The 24,668-nt window shown below is 30.0% G+C and overlaps 1 protein-coding gene across 1 annotated transcript in view; it reads left to right on the forward strand.

Annotated features, from left to right (window-relative positions):
• The first annotated feature begins 11,684 nt into the window (after window positions 1-11,684).
• LOC113868757 overlaps window positions 11,685-24,668 on the forward strand; it is a 28,601-nt gene continuing 15,617 nt past the window's right edge. Inside the window, 8 exon segments of the mRNA XM_027504629.1 lie at window positions 11,685-11,779; window positions 12,584-12,704; window positions 12,924-13,012; window positions 13,432-13,655; window positions 13,657-13,794; window positions 15,930-16,020; window positions 16,136-16,276; window positions 18,841-18,941. Coding sequence (XP_027360430.1) covers window positions 11,713-11,779; window positions 12,584-12,704; window positions 12,924-13,012; window positions 13,432-13,655; window positions 13,657-13,794; window positions 15,930-16,020; window positions 16,136-16,276; window positions 18,841-18,941 — 972 coding nt within the window. The 5' untranslated portion in view covers window positions 11,685-11,712.

Genomic DNA, 24,668 nt, shown 5'->3' on the forward strand with positions numbered 1-24,668 from the left:
ATTTTATGAAAAAAGAGTGCTAAATAAACAATAATTTAAAATATACAACAAATTCAAATTCACAATGAGAGTCTAGTTCACAAAAATTCAATAAATTTAATATGAATATCAAGTTATAAACTAAAACTTTTTAGATGAAGATACTAATCAACCTCTACAAACAATGTCACAATTATCCCGTTGAAAAGAGAGAATAAGAGAAAAAGTACCTAAATGGAGCATTAAGAAAGAAAGAAAATATTTCAATAACATCAATGACAGCAACAAACTTCAACAATATTAAAATTAAATGAAAGTGGTAAAGAAGGTTTTAAACAATATTAATGGAGTATGGTGAAGAAACATAAGGTTTTGATGGCATCAACAATGATGTAATATCCTTTGAATACGTTGAGAGAAAATGATAGTGGCAAGCAAGGTTTTAATGATGTTAATGAAACTTTAACAATGTTAAGGATAAATAAAATAGAAAGGGTGTAAGGAATTTTATCACTAATAGAGAGAAGAGAAACAACAAACATTTGGTGAATGCCTAGAATAGAGATTTTAAAAATATTTACTTTTCTTAGTAGTTATGCAAATGAAGAACTAAAAAAAATTATGACATTTTTCAATAATTTACCTAATAAATTACTAAAAAAAGACAACACTTTATTTATATTCTTTTAAATTTAAGTTATTAGCATTCTAATTGTTAAGAAAGGTTATAACATTTTTTAGTGATTTGCATGGTTAAGAAAGAATTATGGTTTATTTATTTTAAAAAATTGGCTCTTTTTTAGTATTTTCCGTTTTAATTGTTAATAAAGATGTGTAATTTTTCTTAGGGTTCAATAATATTTTAATCATTAAGAAAAGTTACTCTTTTTTCTGTTTAGCTTTTTATTGGTTGTTCTTTATTTTAATTGCTAAGAAAAAGGTTACTTTTTATTTTTTAAAAGAAAATCAACTCTTTCTTAGTTGGTCCTTATTTTAGTTATTAAGATAAATAAATCTTTCTTAACTAACCTCTATTTACTTGCAACAAAAAACTTATCTTAATATTACCTCTAATAACTGCTAAGCAATTAAAATTAAAAATATCTTAACTTACTATAGCACTTTGTGAATAAAACTAGTAACTACTTCGACCATTCCAATTCAACTACTTATTCTCAAGTTCACCTCCAACAATAATCTTGGTGGCTATGTTCAAAAACATCTTATATTCCATAACCTTCAAAAGGTACACAATGACATTACTAGCAACTTTTACACATGGAATGATTGAACTTTCACGATATTTTTTACCAAAATAATATCAAATAATAACAATTTCAAAATAGTGTAAATATGAAACATTTTACTAAAATAAGTGATTTAAACAGTAGTTGTATTGCAACAAGCAAATCTGGTATGCATTACTCTCTCATCAATGGACATGTGACAAAATCTTGTGACAAATTAACATGTGACATGTCATTGTGAGCTAAGCAAGTTTGACATGTGTCACTCTCTGAGCAATGAACATGTGTCATGTTCTTACAAGTTAAGTTATTATGATATGTGTCACATAATCATATGCAACACGAAGCAACATCTAATTGTGTGGCAAGGTTTCATCATTGACAACTATTTTGTATTTAAATCCTCCTCTTATTTGTGGTATGCATTTGCTTTCATAGAAAACATTTTTAAATTTATAGTTGTTATTCTGTATTGTTAACTATTTTATGAACATGCTTATATGTTATTATTTTGCAATTTAAGAAGTTATTTATTGTTATGTATGTATATTTATAGTGTTAGTAGGATGTTTATTTACTTGTATTTAGTTAAGATATATTATAACTATTGTTAGTTAATTAATTTATTTATTTTTTAATGATTCAGATTATTATAATTGTGTATTCAAATGATAAATTTTGTTAGAGAATAGAAGGTTTAATGTTTGAAGGAAATCAAAAATTATTATAAATAAAACATGATATTAGTTATGAAGAACTTAAGAGAAAATTTCTTTAAAATTAAATTTCATTTATCAAATTGTTTCAAGTATGATGAGTAGATTCATGATATACTATTGTGAAATGAGGTCCAAGCATGATAAGTATTTTTGAACAATAATCATTAATTACAATGTTTGAATTATATGTTGACATTAATTTAGTTGATAGTTTTGCTATGATTGTTTAAAGCAATTTAACAAATGAAATAGAAAGAAATTGGAGAATTTAATTTATCATATGATAATATTTCTTATTATATGTCGCACAACCAAGTCAATACGGCGAAAACGTATTAAGAAAAACATATTTTAAAAATAGAAAAAATGTCTTCTAAAAAATTAGAGGAGTCGTCACTAAAATTTATTTTAAGAAAACATCGAAAAGACTTTTAAAATAATATGGTCTTTGAAACAAAAAATGAATGCATAAGTTATTTACGTATATGAAAGGTATTAGTACCTATAACGTCCGTTTAAAAACAGTTACCTTAAATTAACTGTGCAAATTCATTTTAATCTTGAAAAATATTTATTTAACCCATAAATAAGAATTATTTTTATTTTTTTTTATTTTAGAAGAAGAAAAATTATTTATTAAAATGTTAATTGGTATCTTAAAAGAGAAAAAAATATTTTGACTTGACGGGTCTGATTTTCGCTCCTATGAAGTGCAATGAGGAATTCAACGTCACCTAATTCTATCTAAAAATTATGAAGTTAGTTGATTAAAATTAAGTTTATTTTGAAATTAAAATTATTTTCAAAAGATTATAATATTTAGGATAAAAGATAGCGTGGTTATACATGTATCTTACGAAAAACAATATGGAAGGTTAAGGAAGATCACACAATTATATTGCAAATTATTAAAAAAAATTATTTGTAAATGAGATATTTGAATTTATATTTAACTTATGATAATGTTGAAAGAGAATTTAAGATAGTATGAACTATACATAAATCTCTTATAATTTTTGGACAATCGAAGATAATATAAATCACACATCGATATTATACAAATTTGTATAATAAAATAAAGAAATAATTAGTTATTTAATTTATTAAAATTTGAAATATGATTTAAAAAAACTAATATATGAAATTAATTCTATTTAATAAAAATAATAAATATATTTAAATTGATTAAAGAAATTAGTTACTTAATAAAAAGATTATAACTTTATTTGATAAATTTATATTGCATAGGACCTAAGGTAATGTTGTTATACACAAATCTTAACGCTTTAAAGTGTATAAAATCATTACATTAATATAATGAAAATATTCTAGATAATAATAATAATAATAATAATAATAATAATAATAATAATAATAATAATAATAATAATAATAATAATAATTGATTAATTTTAAAAATTGGATAAAATTTTTAATATATTGATGTTGTGTAAAACTTAAGATAACATTGATACACTTTAGTTTTGACAATTTATAATGCATAAAGATAGAGTTTCTACACATTACATTATAAATCGTTGTATTAATGAAAATAACTTTGATTTAAGTTAACCAATTAGTAATTAAAGAGAGAAATGTCTCTTAGTTGATTATTAAGATAATTACCCAATTAATTAAAGATAACATATTATAAGTTTATATTACACAAAATTTAGGTAACATAGGCATTATCAATTATAGCACATGGTGTTAGAAAAACTACACATTAATATTACAAATTGAAATCATCATATAAAAAGTAAAATAAAATAAAAATATATAATTCACAAATTATGAGATAAAAGATAAAACATGAACAAAAAATCAAATTTTACTAACATGATGAAATTGTACAACACAACAAACAATAATAATGCTATAAATAAAGACATAAATAAATAATTTAGATGCAAGCAATAACTAAATAAAAGTAAAAACAAAAAAAGCAAAAAGTCAATAAAAATAAAAACTAGCCCAAAAAAAGTCAACCAAAAAGTCAAACAAAAAATTGGGCCATTCGACCGGGCAAAAAAAAAAGTCAACAAAAGTTAACATCTAAATTGTGCTATCTAACTGAGCTAAAAAATAAAAGTCAAATTTTGAATTGGGTCACAAACTGGTAATATATATATAATTGCAAAATTTTTCTAGAATTTCATATTGGAACTTTAGAGTTTTTAGAAAATGAAATAACATTTCTCAAGGGAAGAAAGTGGTGAAGATTTGAAGTAAAGATGACAAAAACCTTTATTTCAATAATGAATTTATATATGAGATGGAGAAAAAAAATAAAAAATAGATAGTGTAAGTGTTTTTATAGTAAATGATGATTTGGAGAAGAAAGAAAAAAGGTTGGATGGTGGAAGGTAATGACTTGGAGAAGATAAGAGTGATGGAGAAGGGAGTAATAATAATTTTTTTTTTAAAAGAAAGGTTAAAAATGGTGGTTTGGAAGAGAAAAAAGCGAAAGAATGGTTGAAGTATGGATTTTTATTTTTTTTTATGATGAAGAGGTATGGTTGTCAGAAACGGAGCTCCAACAGGGACACGGTGGCCGTTGGTGGTGGTCGACAATGATTTTGTAATTAAAAAATAAATAAAAATATGAAGTTGAATGGATGTATAATATGCTGCTACTAGGAATATGTCAAGAAGCAAACATTTAAAAAAAATTACATGATGAAACTTACTTGGACTTTTGAAACCCTTTGCTTGCTTATTGTTTTTCCTACTTTTCACTAACCCTCTTTTTTTTTTTTTTTTTCTAAATTTTCAGAAAATAATCTCCTCCTTTCCACTCTCCACCTCTTGAACCCTTTTCTCATGGTTCCTCTCCCCTTTTATTGCTAGAATTTTCATAAAATACTAAAAATTTGAAAAATTTTCTTTTTATGTATAAAGTAACATCAATTTAAGAGTTTGATTATTTGTAATATTTTATTTTCTTTTTAAGAGTTAATTCTAAAAATTTTCTATTTTATTAAGATAGTTTTTTTCTTTAAAATCCTTTGTTTCTATTTCCTTTTTGTACTATCAAAATTTAGATTTTTTTAAATAAAAATTGCATTGTTCACATTATAATATATAGGATATTTTCAAAAGTAGCAATGATGATTTTGATGGGATGAAATTCCTAATGATAATGAATATGACACTAATATTTAAAGTGGTTTTGATTCAATTATTTGGTCACCAAATTTAACAAGTGATTGTCCAACAATAAGATAAATTAATACATAAGTTATTAAAATGTTGAAGTTTGTATAAAATTGAGATTATTATGTAGTGTATTCATATTAAAGGAGAAGAGTATTATACATTTGTGAATGAATTAATTGGGATAATCTTGATCACCAAGTGTAATATTTAGAATCAAATTTAAACAATGCATGAGAAATATGTAATAAATAATATGTTGAATTTAAATTTGAATCTAAAAATGCAGTTTAAATAGTGATTAAATAATATTCAAAAAGATACATCAAACCTTTAGTGTCAATGAAGTGAGGGCAACTACTCTATACGTGAAATTTTGTTGGTGGTTGCCTCTCATAAGTAAGAGCACATCTATTTAGAAGATCAAATATATAAGTTATGAATAAATGTGGTGACAAACATAATTATGTGAACGCTATATTGTTGTGAGATCATAATAAATTGGACTTAAATTTTATTTATTCTTGCATATTAGGTATGTGTAACTTGAGCTTTTATTTTAACATGTTTTCTTTGTCTAATATGTACTCACCATATTAATTTAAAATTTTTCATAAAGCTAATTTTTTATACTTTTTGAAGGGATGGTAAGTCAAGAACCATCGATCAACATCACTTTAATTTAAGAAATAATTGTTAGTTTGTATGGTTATAAAGTGTCATGCCAAAAGGTATTCAAGGCAAATATAACAACTATTCATGTATTTAGTGATTGTGATGAGTTTTATATAATGTTATCAAACTTGTTGCATCATATGCAAATGTTAGTGGTGTGTAAAAATCGATTACTGGGCAAGTTCACCCATTGTCAGAGTAATATTACAAAAAATAGAGTATCAAGTGTTATATCTACATAGACTGTTACTAAGAATTGTTTCCTTGATTACCCAATTGTTAATGAATATGAGCAAGAGATTATGTTGATAAAATTGCTGAACTAAGAAAATAACAAATTAAAAGAAACGGATTTCTATGAAAATAAAAACCTAGAAAAGTATGACTAAGTGTATTTAAGAGAAATAAGTGAGTATCTAAATTGTAAATCCTCCTAAATGTCCAAATAACTGGAATTCTCCTTCAACTACTTAGTTCTAATCCCTTATCACTGCAGGAATTTCTGAATTAAACCAACACATTTCTCAAGGATAATGATTCCTAACTCTCGGTTGATCAATCAGAATCTCTTCCTTAATTAATACCCCTAGGTTGCATTAAGTTTATTATGAATTCCATAATTAGGGTTATTCCTAATACAGAAAACTTACGTCTTTCTATCTCTAGAAATACATTTAAGTCCTTTTAATTGAGCAATGTTAATTTCATGCAAGATTTTTACTCAAAATCATACAAGAAAACAAGATAGGAGACAATTGATACTACTCAATTAAACCCCAGAGAAGAAAATATGAAATAGCATTAAGAAGAATTCTAGAAGGTTTAGTCACATAGGATTCATTATATCTAGATACTTAAAGGAAAATTATAATCTAAACATGTAGAAAACTACAATTACAAAAGAAAGAAATTAAAGAGCTTGATTCCCTTCTCCAACCGTCACTGACTCTTTCTTTCCCAAAAACAGCGTCCCCTCGATTTTTGTGCCAAGTTTTCTTTTATATCAGTGGTCCCATGGCTTATCTTGTCGCAGAAGTTTAATTTTGACATAAGTTAAAAGTACACGCCCCATGTACACGATTATGTACATCTCTGGTCTCTAAAAATTACTCTTCACAGCTTTTCTAGGAAGTACACGCTCATGTACTTTGACCGTGTACATCTCTAGTTTAGATGATGTACTTCAATTGATGCGACCAGCTAGATACACACTCATATACATGGACATGTACTTGCCCGTGTATATCTCTGGTTCTGATTTTGTGCTTGATTGATGCAACCAATGAGTTACACTCTCAGGTACACGGCATGTACTTGCCCGTGTATATCTCTGGTTCTGATTTTGTGCTTAATTGATGCAACCATTGAGTCACATGTGTTTTTTATTAAATTATTTTATTTAAAATTAATTAAAAATTATATTTAAAAAATAAAAAATTATATCAAATTAAGATGAGATAAAATTTAAATTTATAAATATTTATTAATTTTTTACTAAGTTTACGAGTTACTTTTCTATATTTATGAATTTTACAATATTAAGTATTTATATATTGAGAGTGCTGTATTTATTTATTTTTTCGACAAGGTAAATTTTATTTAAATAATTTTATGACTTTAAAAATATTTATAAAGCATATGATATTCTTAAAATAATTTTATAAAAAAATAAATAAATATTTTCTAGAGATTAATTAATAAATAATATACTATTTTTAGCAAAAGACACAAGTACTTGTTTATCATTTTTAGTAAATTATTTAATATTAATAAAAATTTATATTTTAAATATAAAAAATGCATTTTTAAAAATAAAAAAGTCTATCAATTCAAAATCAAATCAAGTTATTTCACTTTAAAAATAAATTCTATCAAATTAAGATGAGTCAAAATTTAAATTTGTAAATATTCATCAATTTTTGCTTAACAATTAACTTTCCTGCATCTATGAATTGTACAATATTAAGGTTTAAATATACTTTTACTAACTCTAAATAGAACTTATTTCAAATTACTACCTATAATTTTTTTTATTTTAATATCTAACTATTTTTTTTTTAATTTTGCACCTGACGTTAACTTCCATTAGTTAAATGGTGATGTGAGAGTCATTTTGAGTTGGACCCCGTGATGCACTATGTTGAGGACAAAGAGGCAGTTCTTGTAAAGAACATTGATATGAATAGGTAGTCATATTTTGAAGCACTTGGGATTGTAAAAGAAGACTTAGGTTACAGAGAGTTGTTTGTGAAGTAAGTAACGAAGATGTTGTTGAGAACAATTTTGCCAGTAGAGAGGAGGAATCTCTAAAAGTTCATTTAAATGATAGTGAGAAGGATAAGACTGGTGATATAGATGATGGATTTGATACACGTTCCATAATTTGAGCGATGAAAACACAGTCGGAAGAAGATAGTTACAAATAAAGTGAATGAAGATGTTGAGACTAAGGAGGAACATGTTGCTCACAGTGTTCATGAGCCTGAGAAAGTACCTGTTCGTGTAAAGGTTGTTTGGATTTTTGGGGAAGAATAATCTATTGAAATGTCCACCCCTAAAGGTGACTTACTAAGTGTGCTTCAAAGTAATGCTCAAACTAAAAAAAGGGTTGTTGTTGGTGCTAGTGTTGCTGGTGTGGCTGGAGTTGCGGGTTGGAATACTGGTGTTAGAGGGGAGAATGCTGGTGTTGGGGATGGAGATGTTGTCGTTGGGGGTGAGAATTCTGTGTTGTTGGATAGAAAAGCATGGTGTAAGCATAAATTTTCATGTTACTCAAAATGTGATTTATTAATGAATAATCTTAGTGAAGCATTTAACAGCACAATTTTGATTGTTAGGGATAAACCAATTATTACAATGTTGTGGATGCCTTGCAATTCAAAAAATTGGACTTCATGAACTATGTTGATAATTATTATTCTCAGGATACTTATATGATGTGTTATGTACACAAAATTTCAACCACCAATAGGGAAGACATGTGGCCTGAAACTAAAGACATTGTTATAGTGAAGGACCAGCTAATCAAGGGCCAACTCTACCACCTTTAGCAAGTCAACCAAGTTTGGAGGCAAGTGCAACAGCAGGGGTAGACAAGGGAGACAGACAAATGATGTGAATTGAAAGGGAAACAATATTTTTTAGGAACCATTTTTGAGAGAGAAAAGTGTTTAAAGTTATTTTGTATTGGGAGTAATGTTACTGCATAATATTTTAAACAATGTCTTTATTTTAATTGTGAAGCATGTGAATGAGAATCTTTTATGGACCATAAGGTGTACCTTTTGATAACAATTAAATATAAACAATGTGCAACATGCATGTGCACGTTTTGGGACTACTTTTTTTTGTATGTTTGAGTCTTATTTTCACACCTTTCTAATCTGTTACTCATAACAAGAATATAAAATATAAAGCAGTAATTATATTCAATTATATATTGAAGGTATTAATATGAAAATGTTTATTTATGGAGGTAGTAAATCATAATCAATTTAAAAATACAAGTTCTGTTTTGAAATACTAAAATTATAGAGGTAGTTAATAAATTAACTAACATGTACATTCAGTTATTAATTGTTATGTTAAATCAAAATCAGTTTTTAGAGTGAATACAATCAAATTCAATAGAGTAAATAATGCAAGTTGTTGATGGAGATCATGACAGAGTGAATAGTGTGGCTAACATCAATTCTTATGTCATTGAATTCATTCAACCATATTTAAAGCAACTTTCATTACATTGAATTATAAACTGTCATCCTTTAAAACTTTCCTACTAACAACATTCATTACTACTATAATGCTCACAATGGTAATGAAAAACTAAAGTATAATAAGTAAACATCCTAAACTTTTCACCCTATTCCTCTCAACAACAATCTTGTTCTTCTTGTGGGATATTTTAAGGTTCAATAATGCAAGTTGTTGATGGAGATCATGACATTCTTTTTGAAGTCTCATTATCTTTTCTTTGCTTTTTGACATTTTCTCCTCAACTGCTTTTTCAACCTCTATTAAATCACTAATCTTTGCCTTCAACTCTTGAATTGTGCAGATTTGTCTTGAGATAACAAACTTATTGTCTCTATCTACATGCTCTTTAATCCAACAAAATAATTGCAAGAATTAGATTCTTGCAAATTAAATACAAACAAATTTGTAATTACGGAAACACAAATCCATTCCCAAATACAACCAGTTAAACTTACATTCTAACTAGAACATCTCTAAAACTTTCTACCAAGATTTTTCTTACTCTATAAGGTCAAAATTATAGCGAGCTTCTTACATTTGCAAGTTACAACAGCTCGTACAGAAGATGAGTATGAAGAACCACCCACACTACTCATTTCGTGAAGATGAAGAGCAGAAACTTAGACCGAAATGGACAACGACAACCAACGAAAAAGGACCTTAACTTTCTTCTTTCTTTTATGATTCTTCTTCCTCCCTTCGTGTTCGCCTTCTGCGTATTTTTCTTCTTAGTTTTCTTCTTCTTCTTGGAATAAGATTCTTGATTTGGCCCTTTTTTCCTCATTCCCCAAAATGCAACGTGCAAGTTATATTTCATTTTTTTTATGTGGATTCGTGACCTGTAAAACTAAGGGTGAGGTGGAGGAGAGAGATTGAGGATGATCTGACAAACTGTGAGTTATGTCACCATTTAACTGACGAAGATTAACGTCAGGTGCAAAATTGAAAAAAAATTTAGTTAGATAACATTTATAGGTAGTAATTCAAAATAAATCCTATTTAGAGGTAGTAAAAATATATTTAAACCTTATCAATATTAAATATCACATATTTACAATTTTTATGATGACATTGTTGTATTTAATTTGTTTAACATATAGAATTCTATTTAAAAAATTATTTTAATAATAGATGACTTAAATAAAATTATTATTCTCTTTTAATTTTTTTCTAAATTTTAATTAATTTTTTAATCCTTATTAGTCAAATACCAATTATCAGTTTTTAATAATAAAATTTAAAGTAAATTATTAATATTAAAATTCAAAATTGCCTTAAACTTTACAAAAATAAATACATTAATATTAATATGTTAATATTAAAGTTACAAAAAATGAGTAAATATATTAATCACACTAATTTAATATTAATTATTATTATTATTATTCATTCTATTATTGTATGACCTTTCAAATATATAAACTCCTTAATTTTTATTTATTTATTCCAATATTTCTCATTAATTAGATACCATTTATCAATTTCTAATAAATTTTTTTTAATTAAACTATTAATATTAAAATTGAAAACAATCTTAAACTTTACAATAATAAATACGTTAATATGTTAATTTTATAAAAAAATATATAAATATATTAATTGCACTAATTATGAAGATAAACTTTCTCTTAAAACTTATTTATTTTTATATATATAAATAAAAATAAAGATTAAATTGATAAAAATTATTTAAAATTATTTCATATTTAAAAGTGATTTACTTTTTTATTTTAATTAAAAAATATGTGCGTGACATATTTACTGGTAACTATGTAGCTTGTAATACATTTATTGTTCAATTCATTTATTTCGATATTTAGATTTACACTATTTTAAAAATTCGTTATTATTTTATACTCATTTTGGTCAAAAAGACAAACTTCGTTTGGGACTGATCAATATGTATATGCCTAGTCACTAGTCAGGACAGGTAGCGACGTCGTTTGGCAATGGAGACCTCCCTGAAAAGAACTTCGGGTCGATCCAGATTTACACGATCTTACATTTGGGACTGATCAATATGGATCGGGTTTGATCCAAACCCGCTGAATTGCCAGCCCTCCGCTAAGCCTAACCTATTATTTGTTCGGTGTCTGAAATATGAACACAAAACCCACACTAAAACCTCAAACATCTTGACCAAATAGAAAAAGCCTCAAACCGCAGAGTGTGAGAGAGAGATGGCTCTAAGGTATCATCGCCGCATGAAGGATTTCTCGAAGTTTCTATCCCCACTTGTCCCCGCAGGTGTGTGTTTCCCACTCTGCACTTCATTCACAAGCACTCTCTTTTGGTTGCTCTGAAATCCAAAGAAAAATCTTCACTCTTATTTTTGTTTTACCTTTTTCACTCCCACTCGTGTTAAACCACTTTTTATCTTTTCATTTCAATTTTTCCTGTTGGTGTTAAATTAAATAAATAGGAGTAATTTTTTTTTATTAATTTATCGTGTAGATTCTAGTGCAAGAAATTATTTTCATTCCAATACCATGTGACATTTCAAAGAAACATTGCTTTAGAAATCACAGAATATAACTTTCAATTTTTCTATTGTTACGAGTACTTTTTTTTTTTTACTTTCTCAATTTTGTTCACTTATGTGTTGTATTTTGATACCAAACAAATATTATTTTTCTTTATATAATGAAAGCGATCTTATTTTGAAATCCATTTCATGTTTATGCATTAGAGGAATCCATAAATAGACCGTTATTATTTTGGACAAAATGCAAAAGAGAAACTCTTTATGTATCAGTCCAAAATTACAGATGTTACTGTGGCTGTATATATAATTTAGCAGGTAGTTGATGTTTCCTTGGTGTTTTTCCTTTACATCCTCCCCTTCCTGCTTCCCCAGAGAAGATTTTGTTTTCTTATTTTTTAGAATTGTGAAAGTGCAATGTGACTTTTGATTATTCTGCTTTTTGTCTTGGTTTGTTCTTATGTTTATTTATAATTCTGAAGTTTGATGAGTACAGCTTGGTGTTTTAGAACTCCTCAATATGTTTTTAATGTTTTTTATTTTATGACACCTCTCCCTTTTGTCTCTAGGCAATCGCTGCCAGCAATATGGCAAAACTTTGGACTTATTGGCTTTGCCTATAATGCGAATTCTTTCTGCTCCGAAGCCGATTGCTAATTGGACCCAAGCAAGAGGGTTTTGTGAACACATGTAATTACTTTTGATTTTTAAGCTTCAAGTTTCTCCTACAGGGTATCTGGTGTGTGGTGATTTTGTGTTTCTTTCGAAGTTTTTGTAGCTGATAGCTTAGCAAAACTGAATAAATTTCAGAGTCAGCTTTCAGTTATCAATGTTACTTTTGAAGTGTCATCGTTTAATGTTTTCTAGCTTTGTTAGGTTTCCTGACTTCTGATTGACAGTCTTATTCAGGATCTCAGCTGTGGCTGATGTATCCCATGAACCTGCCAATGAGATAGATCTTTTGTCTTTCATTAAAGCTTCACTGGATGAGTTTGAAGGTATAACTATTTATTATTATAGTCTACTACTGTTCATCTTCTTCAATTGTTTTAAGTGTTAGTAATCTGATCTATATTCTAAACCATTTTTCTGTTTTGATCAACAACTTTGTTTTGCTTCATTTTATTTTTAAACCTCTTGCTTCCCTGCATGCATTGACATTGACATCGGAATTCTGTCTGAGGACATTCTTCTTGTGACTTCTATGACTTGCAAATTTTTTACTTTACAGTTGATTGAAATAATTATTTGCGCAGTTGTACTATTTAGTTTTGAATTGTGAGCACTGTATTTTGTGTTATAAATACATGGGTCCAATTCTAAGATACACTTGTTACGGAGTTTAAGATTCAATAAGTTAATTGATCATCCTCTCCACTTTTTTCCTGTTAAGTCATTCCTTCATTTAAAACCGCAGGCACAAATCATTATTGGTTAAATAGATCTGACAAAAATGATCAACTTTTTGGAGCTGATGGAGTATTTTTAGTTCTTGCTGCAAAGATTTTTGACTCTGGCATTGTGTTTGAAAAATTGAAGACAATTCAAAAGAGGTATACAAAAAATATTAGTTCCTCTCCTCCCAGATTTGATATAGCCATACAGGTTGGGATATATTTTTTCATAATAATTAAATATATTTGGCTGCAGGTTCCCTCATATTACTATTATGAGTTTAAAAGCAACTCACTCTTCGGCTGATCAAATGCACCTAATCCACTTCCTGTTGACAGAAAATATCACATTCCCCATTTTGATGACTCAGCAGACATTTCCCCAGGTGAGGTAAAATCCCTTGTTTAGCTTCTGAAATGCGTTGAAGTTTGATGTATACGAAGACGAATATTTTTACCATAGTAAATGTTGTTTGTTTAATTGTTTGCTAAAATATCCCTAGCCCCAATTTCTAATTAGTAACCATATTAGCCAACAACATCAGGCAAGTAGTGGTTGTTTACGTCACTGCAATCTTTTATCAGATATGGGAGATTTCTTCTTCGAATTCTATCTCAGCCCTCATTAAAGCTGTATACTTGTAGGTGTGTAGCATGTTACAACATATCAATGATTTGTCGTGGCAGTACTATAATTTGTCTTTGCAGCTGGAGTCATAAACTAAATGTTAAGGTTGTGATTGTTTTAATTAAATGATATACCTTTCATGTCAAAGTAAAAAGCATTTCAACATAGTTCTTATGTGAAAACTAGAATGTTTTATACCTAAAATGAAAATAAGCAATTTCATTTTAGTTAAATTCCTAAGAAGCTATGTCACATAAATACCCTAAGCCTTTAATGCATGGGTACCAGCGCATGGACTGATGGGTTCAAACTTCAGCGTGGGTGTGTGAACTTCCAAAACTAGAATATTTAATTCATGTGCTAAAAGTACATAGTGATTAAGGAATGATGGTTGAATGCTTGACAGTGATGGAATGAATTTCTGTAGATTGACTCCAACAGGCTTAATATATAGTGATTGATTAGTATGTTGCAAGGAAAAAACCAAATACCTTATTCTTAAGTACAACTATGTGATCTAAGATAATTTTGTTTAACTATTCTGAAATCTAAATTGTCTGTACAATTTTTGAGTTGATTACTGCATTACTGTAATTGTCAAAGTTATGTAAATAAAATTATATATGGAATTGAAAAAGAATTAATGTTCCCATCCAGTCTTATTGTTCCTTGAAGTGTAAGTTGCTGCTGCTATTACTTTGAGAACACTTCTTGGTGTTTCAAAATAGAGTTTTTGGTTTCATAGTTTTTGTTAGATTAGGGACCCTTTTGTTTAAGCTTTTAAAACAAGTGATTTATAATTTTATACTTTTCGAGCTTTTATATATAGCATAATTGCATAAGCTATTTTTTGTTTGGTTACAATAATAATTTTTTTTATAATTTTAAAGGTAGTTGTAATTTTTTCAGTAGCTTCTTAAAATAATTTTTTTATCAGATATTAATTTTTTCAAAGCTTAAACAAGCAAAACTAAATTTTTTTAAAGTGGTTTTTTTAAAATAAAGTATTTTTTTTCAATGAAAGAAGTTGATGAAACAAATGGCTTTAGATACACAACTAATAATAAACCCTCACATATAAGCTAGGGTGTTTTAAACTTTAAGAAAACCTAAATAACTTTGTTTTAAAGGTATTCTTCAGAAACTACTCATGTAGCTTATGAGAAATGCACTAAAGCAACAACAATAAAGTATTTTCTTTAATGAAATAAGCTGATGAAACAAACGGGCTTTAGATACACAACTAATAATAAGCCCTCACATATAAGCTAGGGTGTTTTGAACTTAAAAAAATCTAAAATAGCTTTGTTTTAAAGGTATGCTTCAGAAACTACTCATTGTAGCTTATGAGAAATGTACTACAGCAACAACAATAAAGTCTTTTCACGCTAGGTGAAGTCAGGTACATGGATCAAATGACATAATGTTCTATGGTAAGACTTGTCCATATACATACCATTGACTTCTAAATCCTTCTTAATGGTTTCATCTAAAGTTTTTTTAAAATATAAACAACACAAGCAGATGGGTTCTTAAGCTTTTGGACTGTTTGTCCTTAAATTATGGGGGGCTTCTATGACCAAGTGCTCATTGGATCCATGCCCCCCTGTTCTTCTGAAAAAAAAGTTGAATTTTGGCACAAGGTAGAGTGGGTCTGTGTATTGTCCATGCTCCAAGCCCATAATGTCCTAACTTTAGTGGGGCATGTTAGATATAAACTAGTCATGAACCTTCATCTAAAAACTTAAGCTTCTAGGTGAGTTCATTTGGCTCTTGTCAGTTGTCATGTATACTTACTGACGAACTGCCTTATTTTTACTTTTTGTTTACAAATATATATTTCATGTTGACATGTACATTTTATTTACAACAGTTTGTTTTTTATGTGTATAGATAGAGAAAGGTGCATGCTACATATTATTTAAAGACTTCAGCAGCCCAGTAATTTATCATGAGGACACAGGTCTTGAAATTCTATGCAAAGGTAATGGTGCATTTTCTATGCATAACATTATAGACAATGTGTTATTTGACTATATTTCATATTTTTGTAATTTTGTATGCATGTTTACAATTTTTAACCTTGGTCTCAAATGTAGCTGTTCGGGAGTTACAGGTGCAACCAAGTGGTGATTCTAAGCTGCGCAATATATTGAGATCTACATCTTGGAAGCAAGATGGGATCACTAAGGATCAATATATTTTTTCTCCAGCTCAGAATTTACTTCTATATTACCCAGGTAACAAAAAGGTTAATTAATGGCTTTTTCGTATTTCTTCCATCTCCTAGTAGAGTTGGCAGACAGTTTCTTGAGAATAGGGTTAATAAATGAAATGAAATCCCTGATACTTTATGTTTCCTTTCAAATACTACATTGTGTTGCGGCCCAAAATAGTCAGGAAGGAATTATGATCCAGCAACCATATAAGAGGCCCATAATCTGGAGGGTTTATAAGAGGAGAAATGAAGGAATGAGTAATGAGCTGGCAAAGAGAGAAGGCGGTAGGAAGAGTTAGTTATGACGTGATGCATCTTTCCTTATAGGGGGAGGGGGTGTAGTGAGAGGGTATCGAGGAATATTTGTTGGTTAGTTATGGATAGAGAGCAGTAGCTCTCTATAGGATTCAGGCTCTAGGTAGTAGCAATTGTATTCCTGCTAATATTTTATCCTTTCAATTATACAAATTCAATATATTCCTCACATCTTTTTCATTATTCATCTTAATTTCTTCATTGTTGGATTCAGTTTGTAACACATTGTTAATTAGAATATGCATGTATATCACTGTAAAATGTCTTAATCAGTTTGTCACCAATTGTTGTGGAGTGAATCTAATGTTATACTAGGGAATAAAAACTGTTTGTTTATCTGAAGCATAATGGTGTCGTGAAAGCAGGAATGCATACATTGTGCTGCTTGACCAAAATTCTATCTGTTTAAATGGGCTTCACCTCTTACCAGCATTTGAACTTGGTACCTTAGGAAAATGTCTCCTATTCCCTACACTTACCATAAAGAGTAGAGAGTCTAAAGACCATCTGATTTAGATGAGTTGGCCATACAGCACTAGGAAGCATGGATACTTCAAAACAGTAGCCGTTTCTGTGTTGTATCATGTTGGATACATATTTATGTTAGAACTTAATAGACACTTCTACTTATATTTTGTAATTTTTTATAAAATTTTTTTGAACTTTATATCAATAAATTAGAATATTATAATAAATCTATAAATGATATTATTTTATCATGTCTAAAATGACTTGTGCTAAAATTTAAATTATCTTTTGCTTTAATATTTGTGTTTCTATATTGTTTTTTTTGACTAATTTTATGTATTGCATTATAGCTGTGTCGTGTCCTATAATTTTTTAAATTTATTGTGTCCCTATCTCTGTATTGTATCATATTTGTGTCACATCGTATCCATGGTTATTGCAGATGGTTAGCTGTTGCAACTTCTCTGTGTGATTGGTAGACATTTTTTTTACGTAGTTTGAAACCCAGAGAATAAATATTTTGATGGAGTTGGTCTACTCCAAATATAGTATGATAGCTTTGAAAATGGTGGCAATCATTGGATATTGGATAACATCGCCACTATCTTCACTGTTTTGTTTCTTTGTGCAATTCTTTCATGCATTTGGTTGGAGCTGAATGCTCCATCTTTGAGGGTGCTCTTTGCCTGAAAACTTGTTATGTGTCATGATTATCTATATGTTTCTATTCTCTGTTATTCTAATGGATGTCAGCTTTATTGCATCAATTTTTTATGTTCATTGTTGTATCTTGTTTCTGCTTTGAACATTACTTCATCCTCCTCAAAGTTGAACTTTCTGCTTTCATCCTTGGCTATAAAAAACAAAAAGGTTTGTAACCATCCACACAATTTTTTTATTAGTTTGTCACATCAGCTGTTACTGATTCAAAGCTGATTAGTGCTCTAAGTTTTGAGCTGATTCGTCTTCTTGTTAATACAGCACTTAGTAATATTATACTGATAGAAATCAGAGAAAATGTGATGTATTATTTAATATCAGCTAGTGACAGTGGTTGCAATCACTACCAGAGCCTAAGGCTCCTACTTATAAAGAGAATTTTTGTTCTCATAAAGAAATGAAACAAACACATTCTCATTCCCCTCTGCCATCCTTCCTATCTCATTCCACTTTAACTAATGCAATGAGTTACACATTTACCCTTACTTTTCTTCTTTCTTGAATATATCCTCCATATTTTGGACATTTTGTTTGTGCCCATTAACTTATCCCTTTCTTTTCTAGCAAACTCATCACTATAACTTAAACATTTCCATCATATACTTACTGATTAGCACCCAATTTTCCTCAATCCCCTCTCTTAATTCTATACAATTTTTATTGCCATGGCCATTCAAATGCTTTTCTTAATGGGATATTGATAGATAAGCCCTATGGCAGTTAGTTACAGAATTATAAATAGAAGGGGCAATATAAATAATTGGGTGGGAAAGAGAGAGGGGAGGGAATAATCATAATTCAGTTGTGGGAGAGTTTCCTGATCTCTCAAATATCCATGGGAGTTATTGCTGTGTCATTTTCCTAATTTGTTGTTCTGCTTCTACATTGGGAGTAGGGCTGCAATTGGGTTTTTCTCTTAATAGTCTTGAAGACTTAAAATATCATTTGGGTTTAGAAACTAAATCACAAGATTTATAATACATAATAACTAGAAAGAGTTTAGCGATAACTTACTTTCATGTTTCTGGTCTATCTTGATTGAAACTAATTTGATATTACAATTCTTCTTTTTCTATTTTACAGGTTGCGTCTCTGCAGATGAAAGTGCTAAGCGCCTCTTCTTTTCTGATTGCAATCATCATAGGATTATTGTATCTGACGAGAATGGAGAGATTTTGGACTGTGTATGTATACTAATTATTGAAAGTGTAGTTCTAGATTCAATTTTATTTCATATCCTTTTTTAGCTTATTTTTCTGTGCCATCTAGTGATTGCAAAACAGTCATGGTTTTCAACCACTGTTCTTGCACTATGATATCTTCATAAGAGCATGCACATACAAGCAAGCATACCTCTCTCTCTCTTTCAAGCTCATATACTCACTCTCTGATTTGTATGTTTAAGCAAAGGATAAATGCAACCCCACCTCCGGTCCCATAGTCGGTCTCAATATAAAATATATACATATGTAGATAATGCTAAAAAAATATGCATAAATAGCATATGAATAATTATCAACAAAAAACATAAAGAAAAGAAATAAAGTGGATTTTCTGGGAGAACATAACAAAGGCAGGACTGTAGAATCATAGAATAGTGAGAAGAAAGGAAGTGGGTTTTGCTAGAGAAGTCATCCAAGATGAGTGACTCTGCTGGATTGGAGATTGATGCAAAGCAAAACATAGACAGAGATCAAGAGGAGTGAGTGTCAAACAGAGAAGGGGAGAAGAAAAAGAGTGTAGAAAAAGTGGGGTTTTGTCATGTGTCTCCAATTGCAAAGCAACACAGCAATAGAGATGAGAGGAAGGGGTGTCAAAGAGAGAAAGGAAGGAGAAAAATGCAGGGAAAAGTCAGGTTAGGTCTGAAAACTGAGAAGACAATTTTACCCTTAAAAAGCCTAAAGACTGTGACATCATAAGAGCAAATACGAAAGATCAGCTTATTTCTAAAAGATTAAAAGCCTTTTTTACCCTTTAAAAAACCTAAAATTCCTTCATTTTGAGGGTAGTAAAGGAAAGTTAGCATCTATCCTTGTGGTGGTGCTATTGCATTGTGAAAGGCCGCGAATACAGCTATGATGGTCGTGACAGAAAAAACGTTTCGTGATGCCAGATCCATAGCTGTTAATAGCGGCCCCTATTTCATCCTAGGGCAAAAGGGCAAGTTTGCACTTCCTTTCTGAAGGTCGGAATGCTTTTTAAGGGGAGTAATCTTGGGATTTCACCCCTTTTTTATATGTCAAACAGGGATGAAAAGGCAAATTTTGCCTTCTTTTTATATTCTTGAAAGTTGGAATCCTACCTCTATCTTTGTTTTCTCATTCTCTTGCTTCTTCACCCTCCATCTCCAACGTTACTTTTTGGTTCAAGTCATCATTTTCAGCCAAGATCCGGTCATCGTCTTTATCTCCGGTGAAACCCAACTTATTTCTAACATGAACAAAGACATTTTCCAGTTCCCTTCTTCATCTCTAGTGTAACCTAAGCCATTTTTGACGAGATGTAGACTTTTTTTTATGACAGTGAGATATTTTCCAGTGAGACCATTTGCATTAACGATTTTTTTGGTGACTGAACAATCTTTGATCTACTTTCCTTCTCTGTTTTGATTGTCTTCAAAATAACAGTGATTCCGCTATCGGCTATCCCTCTATAGCGTTTTTGGGATTGATTGCTCCACGCTGTTATTTGGGATTGACTATTATGGTCATAGATATACTTACCAATGACATACAATTTTTTTTTCCAAATGCATGCCTTTTGCAGATCACGTAGTCTTAGTTGATAAATAAAAAAAAATTTAACTCTAAATTTGAGCTTTGAAGCTAAATTTTGGAATCTAAGGATTTTTTCTTGGATAAAAGTAAAATATAGAGTATATATATTGCAATTTTAGTAAGAAACAATATGATGATTTTGTGTTGCAAGTTAAAATTGGAGATGATATAATATCATATGTTTCCAAGTTCAAATATTTTGAGATTGATTCTATAAAATAAAAAAAAAATTAATGAAAATCTTAGTCATAAAAAAAAAAGGTTAGGTGATTAAAATGAAAAATGATGTTGAGAGTTATTTATTATCATAAAGTAATAATTAAGCTTAAAGGACAGGAAATTTTATTGTATTTCTATACGATACGCTATCATATATGGTGGTGAATTGAGTTTTAAAAGGTTAAGACAAGAAAAGAGTAGAGTTGTAGAAAATGAGAATGCTGAAATGAATGAGTGGTCACATGGGAATGGATATGATAAGTGATTGAATATGAGGGAATATTGAAGTAGCACTTATTGGAAAAAAGATGGTATCAAAAAATGTTTCAGGTCGTTTGAACATGGGCAAAGAAGACTACTAAAGTCACTAGTAAAGAGTGGATGACATGACTTTTAGCCTGATGAGAAGTAGATGAAGACGCATAATAACTTTGGAGGGAATTATTATAAAGGATCTAATGGTAAATAATATTTCAGAGAATTTTGTTTTTGATTGAGTTCAATGGTGTTATATGATTTGTGTAGCCAACTTCTTCTAGTGAAACAAGACTTAATTATTACTATTGTTGTAAGCAGAGGATAAATGTGTTGATGTTATACTTGATTGAAAGGATAACTTTTCTTATTATGTTCAAATTATAACTATCTCATTCATTTCTACTAATTATTTTTTAGTGCATATATCTGTATGATTAACTTGTGCATATACTCTTGTATTATCCACTTGTACCATGGGATGTAGAGAACCTTGTCTTTAGTTAGAAATAATTCTTGGACTTAAAGATGGTTTATAGTACATGAGAACAACAAACTGATAAACACAAACTAACCAACTAATTAACCTAATCCCTAAATTGTTTTGATTACACATATTGTTGTTACCTAATTATTAATAATGACATTTTAACACTTCCCTTTAAGTTGAAGGATATATGTCATATCCATCTAGCTTGTTACATATATAAAGTATTCTAGGACCTGTAAAGATTTAGTGAAAATGTTATCAAGCTGCTCCTTGGAATAATCGATGAAATTTTAATGATTTTAGAAGAAATATTTTATCTAATGAGATCAATCAACTTCTATATACTTAGTCCTCTTATGAAACATTGGGTTGGAGGAGAGGTATAAGGTAGACTAGCTCCATAGGGGCTAGGGTCAGCCTTAGAAAAGTGCAACTCCTGAGTAAATGCTTCAACCACCAAAGCTCAAAAGCAGTGTGAGACATGAGCCATACCTCCATATTCAGTCACTGCACTTGACTTGCCAACAGCATTTTGCTTTATACTTTTCCATGAAATGAGGTTACCATCTATAAAAATAGTATCTTAAAGTGGATCATCCATCACACGAATATGCTGCCCAATGAGCATTTGAGTGTCCAACAATATTAATATGACTGCTATCAATATAAACAAGTCCCTTTCCAAGAGATTCTTTGATGTACCTAAGAATCCAAATAACAACATGCCAATGATTATCATGTCAAGAATTAAAGAACTAAGTTATAACACTAGCTAGAAATTATATATTTAGTCTTGTCATGGTAAGATAATTTAGTTCTCACTAGTCTTTGGCATCTTCTTGGGTCTGGATAAGGGTAAAACCTTCGAGAAATAAGACAAGGGAGCTAAATCCTTAGTTTGAATTTGCTAGAATAAGTGTTGTAGAGCTTTAATGCCTTCTTGGTTATCTACTGTAATCATAATATCATCAACATAAACTATTGGATAAATGTATTTGTTTAACATAAATGTTTAAAGAAAATATAGTGACGCGTTTTACAGTTGAGCATTCCAAATTGTTGAATTACTTTGCTAAATCACTCAAACCAAGTTTGAGGAGATTGTTTTATCCCATTCAAAGAACTATGCAATTTGCAAACAAGATCTTGCTCCCCTTGACAACAAACCTTGATGGTTGCTCCATGTAAATTTCCTCTTCTAACTCACCATGTTGAAATCCATTCTTAATGTCTAACTAAATCAAGTGCCAATGTCTAATTATGATTGGAGAGAAAGTATCACTATAATCAGCACCATACACTAGGGCAAGCTTTAAATTTATTCATCCATTCATTAGAACCAATTTTGACATTATAGATCCACATCTACCTACAACTAACACAAATTTTCAGAACGTGGTTGAACAAGTTCCCAAGTATAGTTAGATTTGAAAGCTTACATTTCATCAATCATTGCTTGTCAACTATTGCTACCTAGATGGGATACACTTCCTGAACCTATTTAGGAATGGTGATAGAAGAAAGTGTAGAAACATAGTAGGAAGAGGACAAATGATGGTAAGATAAAAAATTATAAATGGGATGAACATTAAGAGTGGATTGTTTAACTTTTTGGAAAGCAATGGGCTGAACATTAAGAGTGGATTGTTTAACTTTTTGAAAAGTAATGGGCTGATGATCTAAGGCAGAGGGATCTGGAGCAGGTGATGAAATAGTAGCCAAGGTTGAATCATTAACTAACCTAATCCCTAAACTATGATGATAATAAGCCATAGCTAAAACAAAAATTTTTGTTATATAATAACAATATCTTTATAGTCTTCTACAAGTAAGGATTTTCATTTTAGATTCTCTCTTTTCATCTCGTATTTGTATTTGCTGAAAGAAAACCCTATGTTAGGTAATTCGTAGTTAGTCATCCATTAGTGATTACAATATGTTAGTTAATTGGCCATGCTGCCTAAAGAGGATATGGGGGGAAATGTCATGGGAATTGAGAGCATTGGGAGGGAACCGGGTCTCTCCAATACTTGGATTGTACTAGACTTTCTATTAATAAAGACAATATTTATTCAATATCTAAACCAATTTGTATCAAGTTTATAAGGTCTTGAGCTCTTCAACTACAACGACTAACTTTGGTTGTGTGGTTCTTTTAAGATTCGTATAAATTGGTATCAAAGCCTTTTGCTATGTCTACCAGCTGCAAATGGGCAATGCGGGTGAGGTGTTTGCCTAGAATTAGTCAAAAGGGCTAGTGCACAGCTAGTTTGTTGAGCTCTAGGGCATAAAAAAGATTCAAATGGAGAGGAAGAGTAAGGTATGAGACTTGAGTTTTACATTGGAAGTATAAGATTCAAATGTAGGGTTTATATGGCCTTGGACACTCCAACTACAATGGTTAGCTTTTCTGATGTGGTTTTCTCAATTTTCTTATCACCCTAATATAGGTAAGGAGGGGCAGTGGAGGGGAAGGGGTGTTAAGGATCTGACTTACCACGCTAATTGCAAAAAAGATGCCTAGGCAAGTAATTGTCAAATAGTTTAATTTTTCAACTTTCTATACCTTTCCAAATCTAAAAGTGGCTCCCCTTGACATGGCAGCAATGTTGTCAAATAATGGCCATAGCGGTATCATGGCATTTTTCACCCAAACTGCCACAACCATGCCAAAAAATGGCGGATTTATGATGATGGCAGCTATGGCCAAAAATGTTAGTTTTTGAGGAAAAAATCAAAATGGGCCTCTAAGGTGATCCAATCCAAAGTGACCTAAGAATCCCAAAGCATATGTCTCAATAGTGCTGCTATTGCGCCGCCGCTAAACACTTGCTGTTAAGGAGTGTTTTCCCATCGTAGAGGTTGTGCCCAGACAAATTTTCAGTGTGGGTGCTCGTTTTAAAGTGTGATGGAAAGGGGCCAAAAAGTTCGACTATGGCCTTGCTACAGTGTTGAGCCTCTTTTAAGGGCAAAAGGACTTCTGTCCCACTTAAAATTTTTTCCTTCTCAGGCAGCATCCTTCTACATGGTACTAAACCTATTCTCTCTCTTGCTTTGTTTTTCTGCTTTCTCTTTGAAGCCAACTTTTCCTTAACCATGTTCGCCAGAGAAGACATTCTTTCTGGCTGTTTTCTAGGGACTGTGAGTGGAGGGGCCTGTTTTTTGGCATC

This window comes from Abrus precatorius, unplaced genomic scaffold (assembly GCF_003935025.1).
Source record: "Abrus precatorius isolate BTA unplaced genomic scaffold, Abrus_2018 Scaffold10, whole genome shotgun sequence".
In the NCBI taxonomy this organism is placed as follows: Eukaryota; Viridiplantae; Streptophyta; class Magnoliopsida; order Fabales; family Fabaceae; genus Abrus; species Abrus precatorius.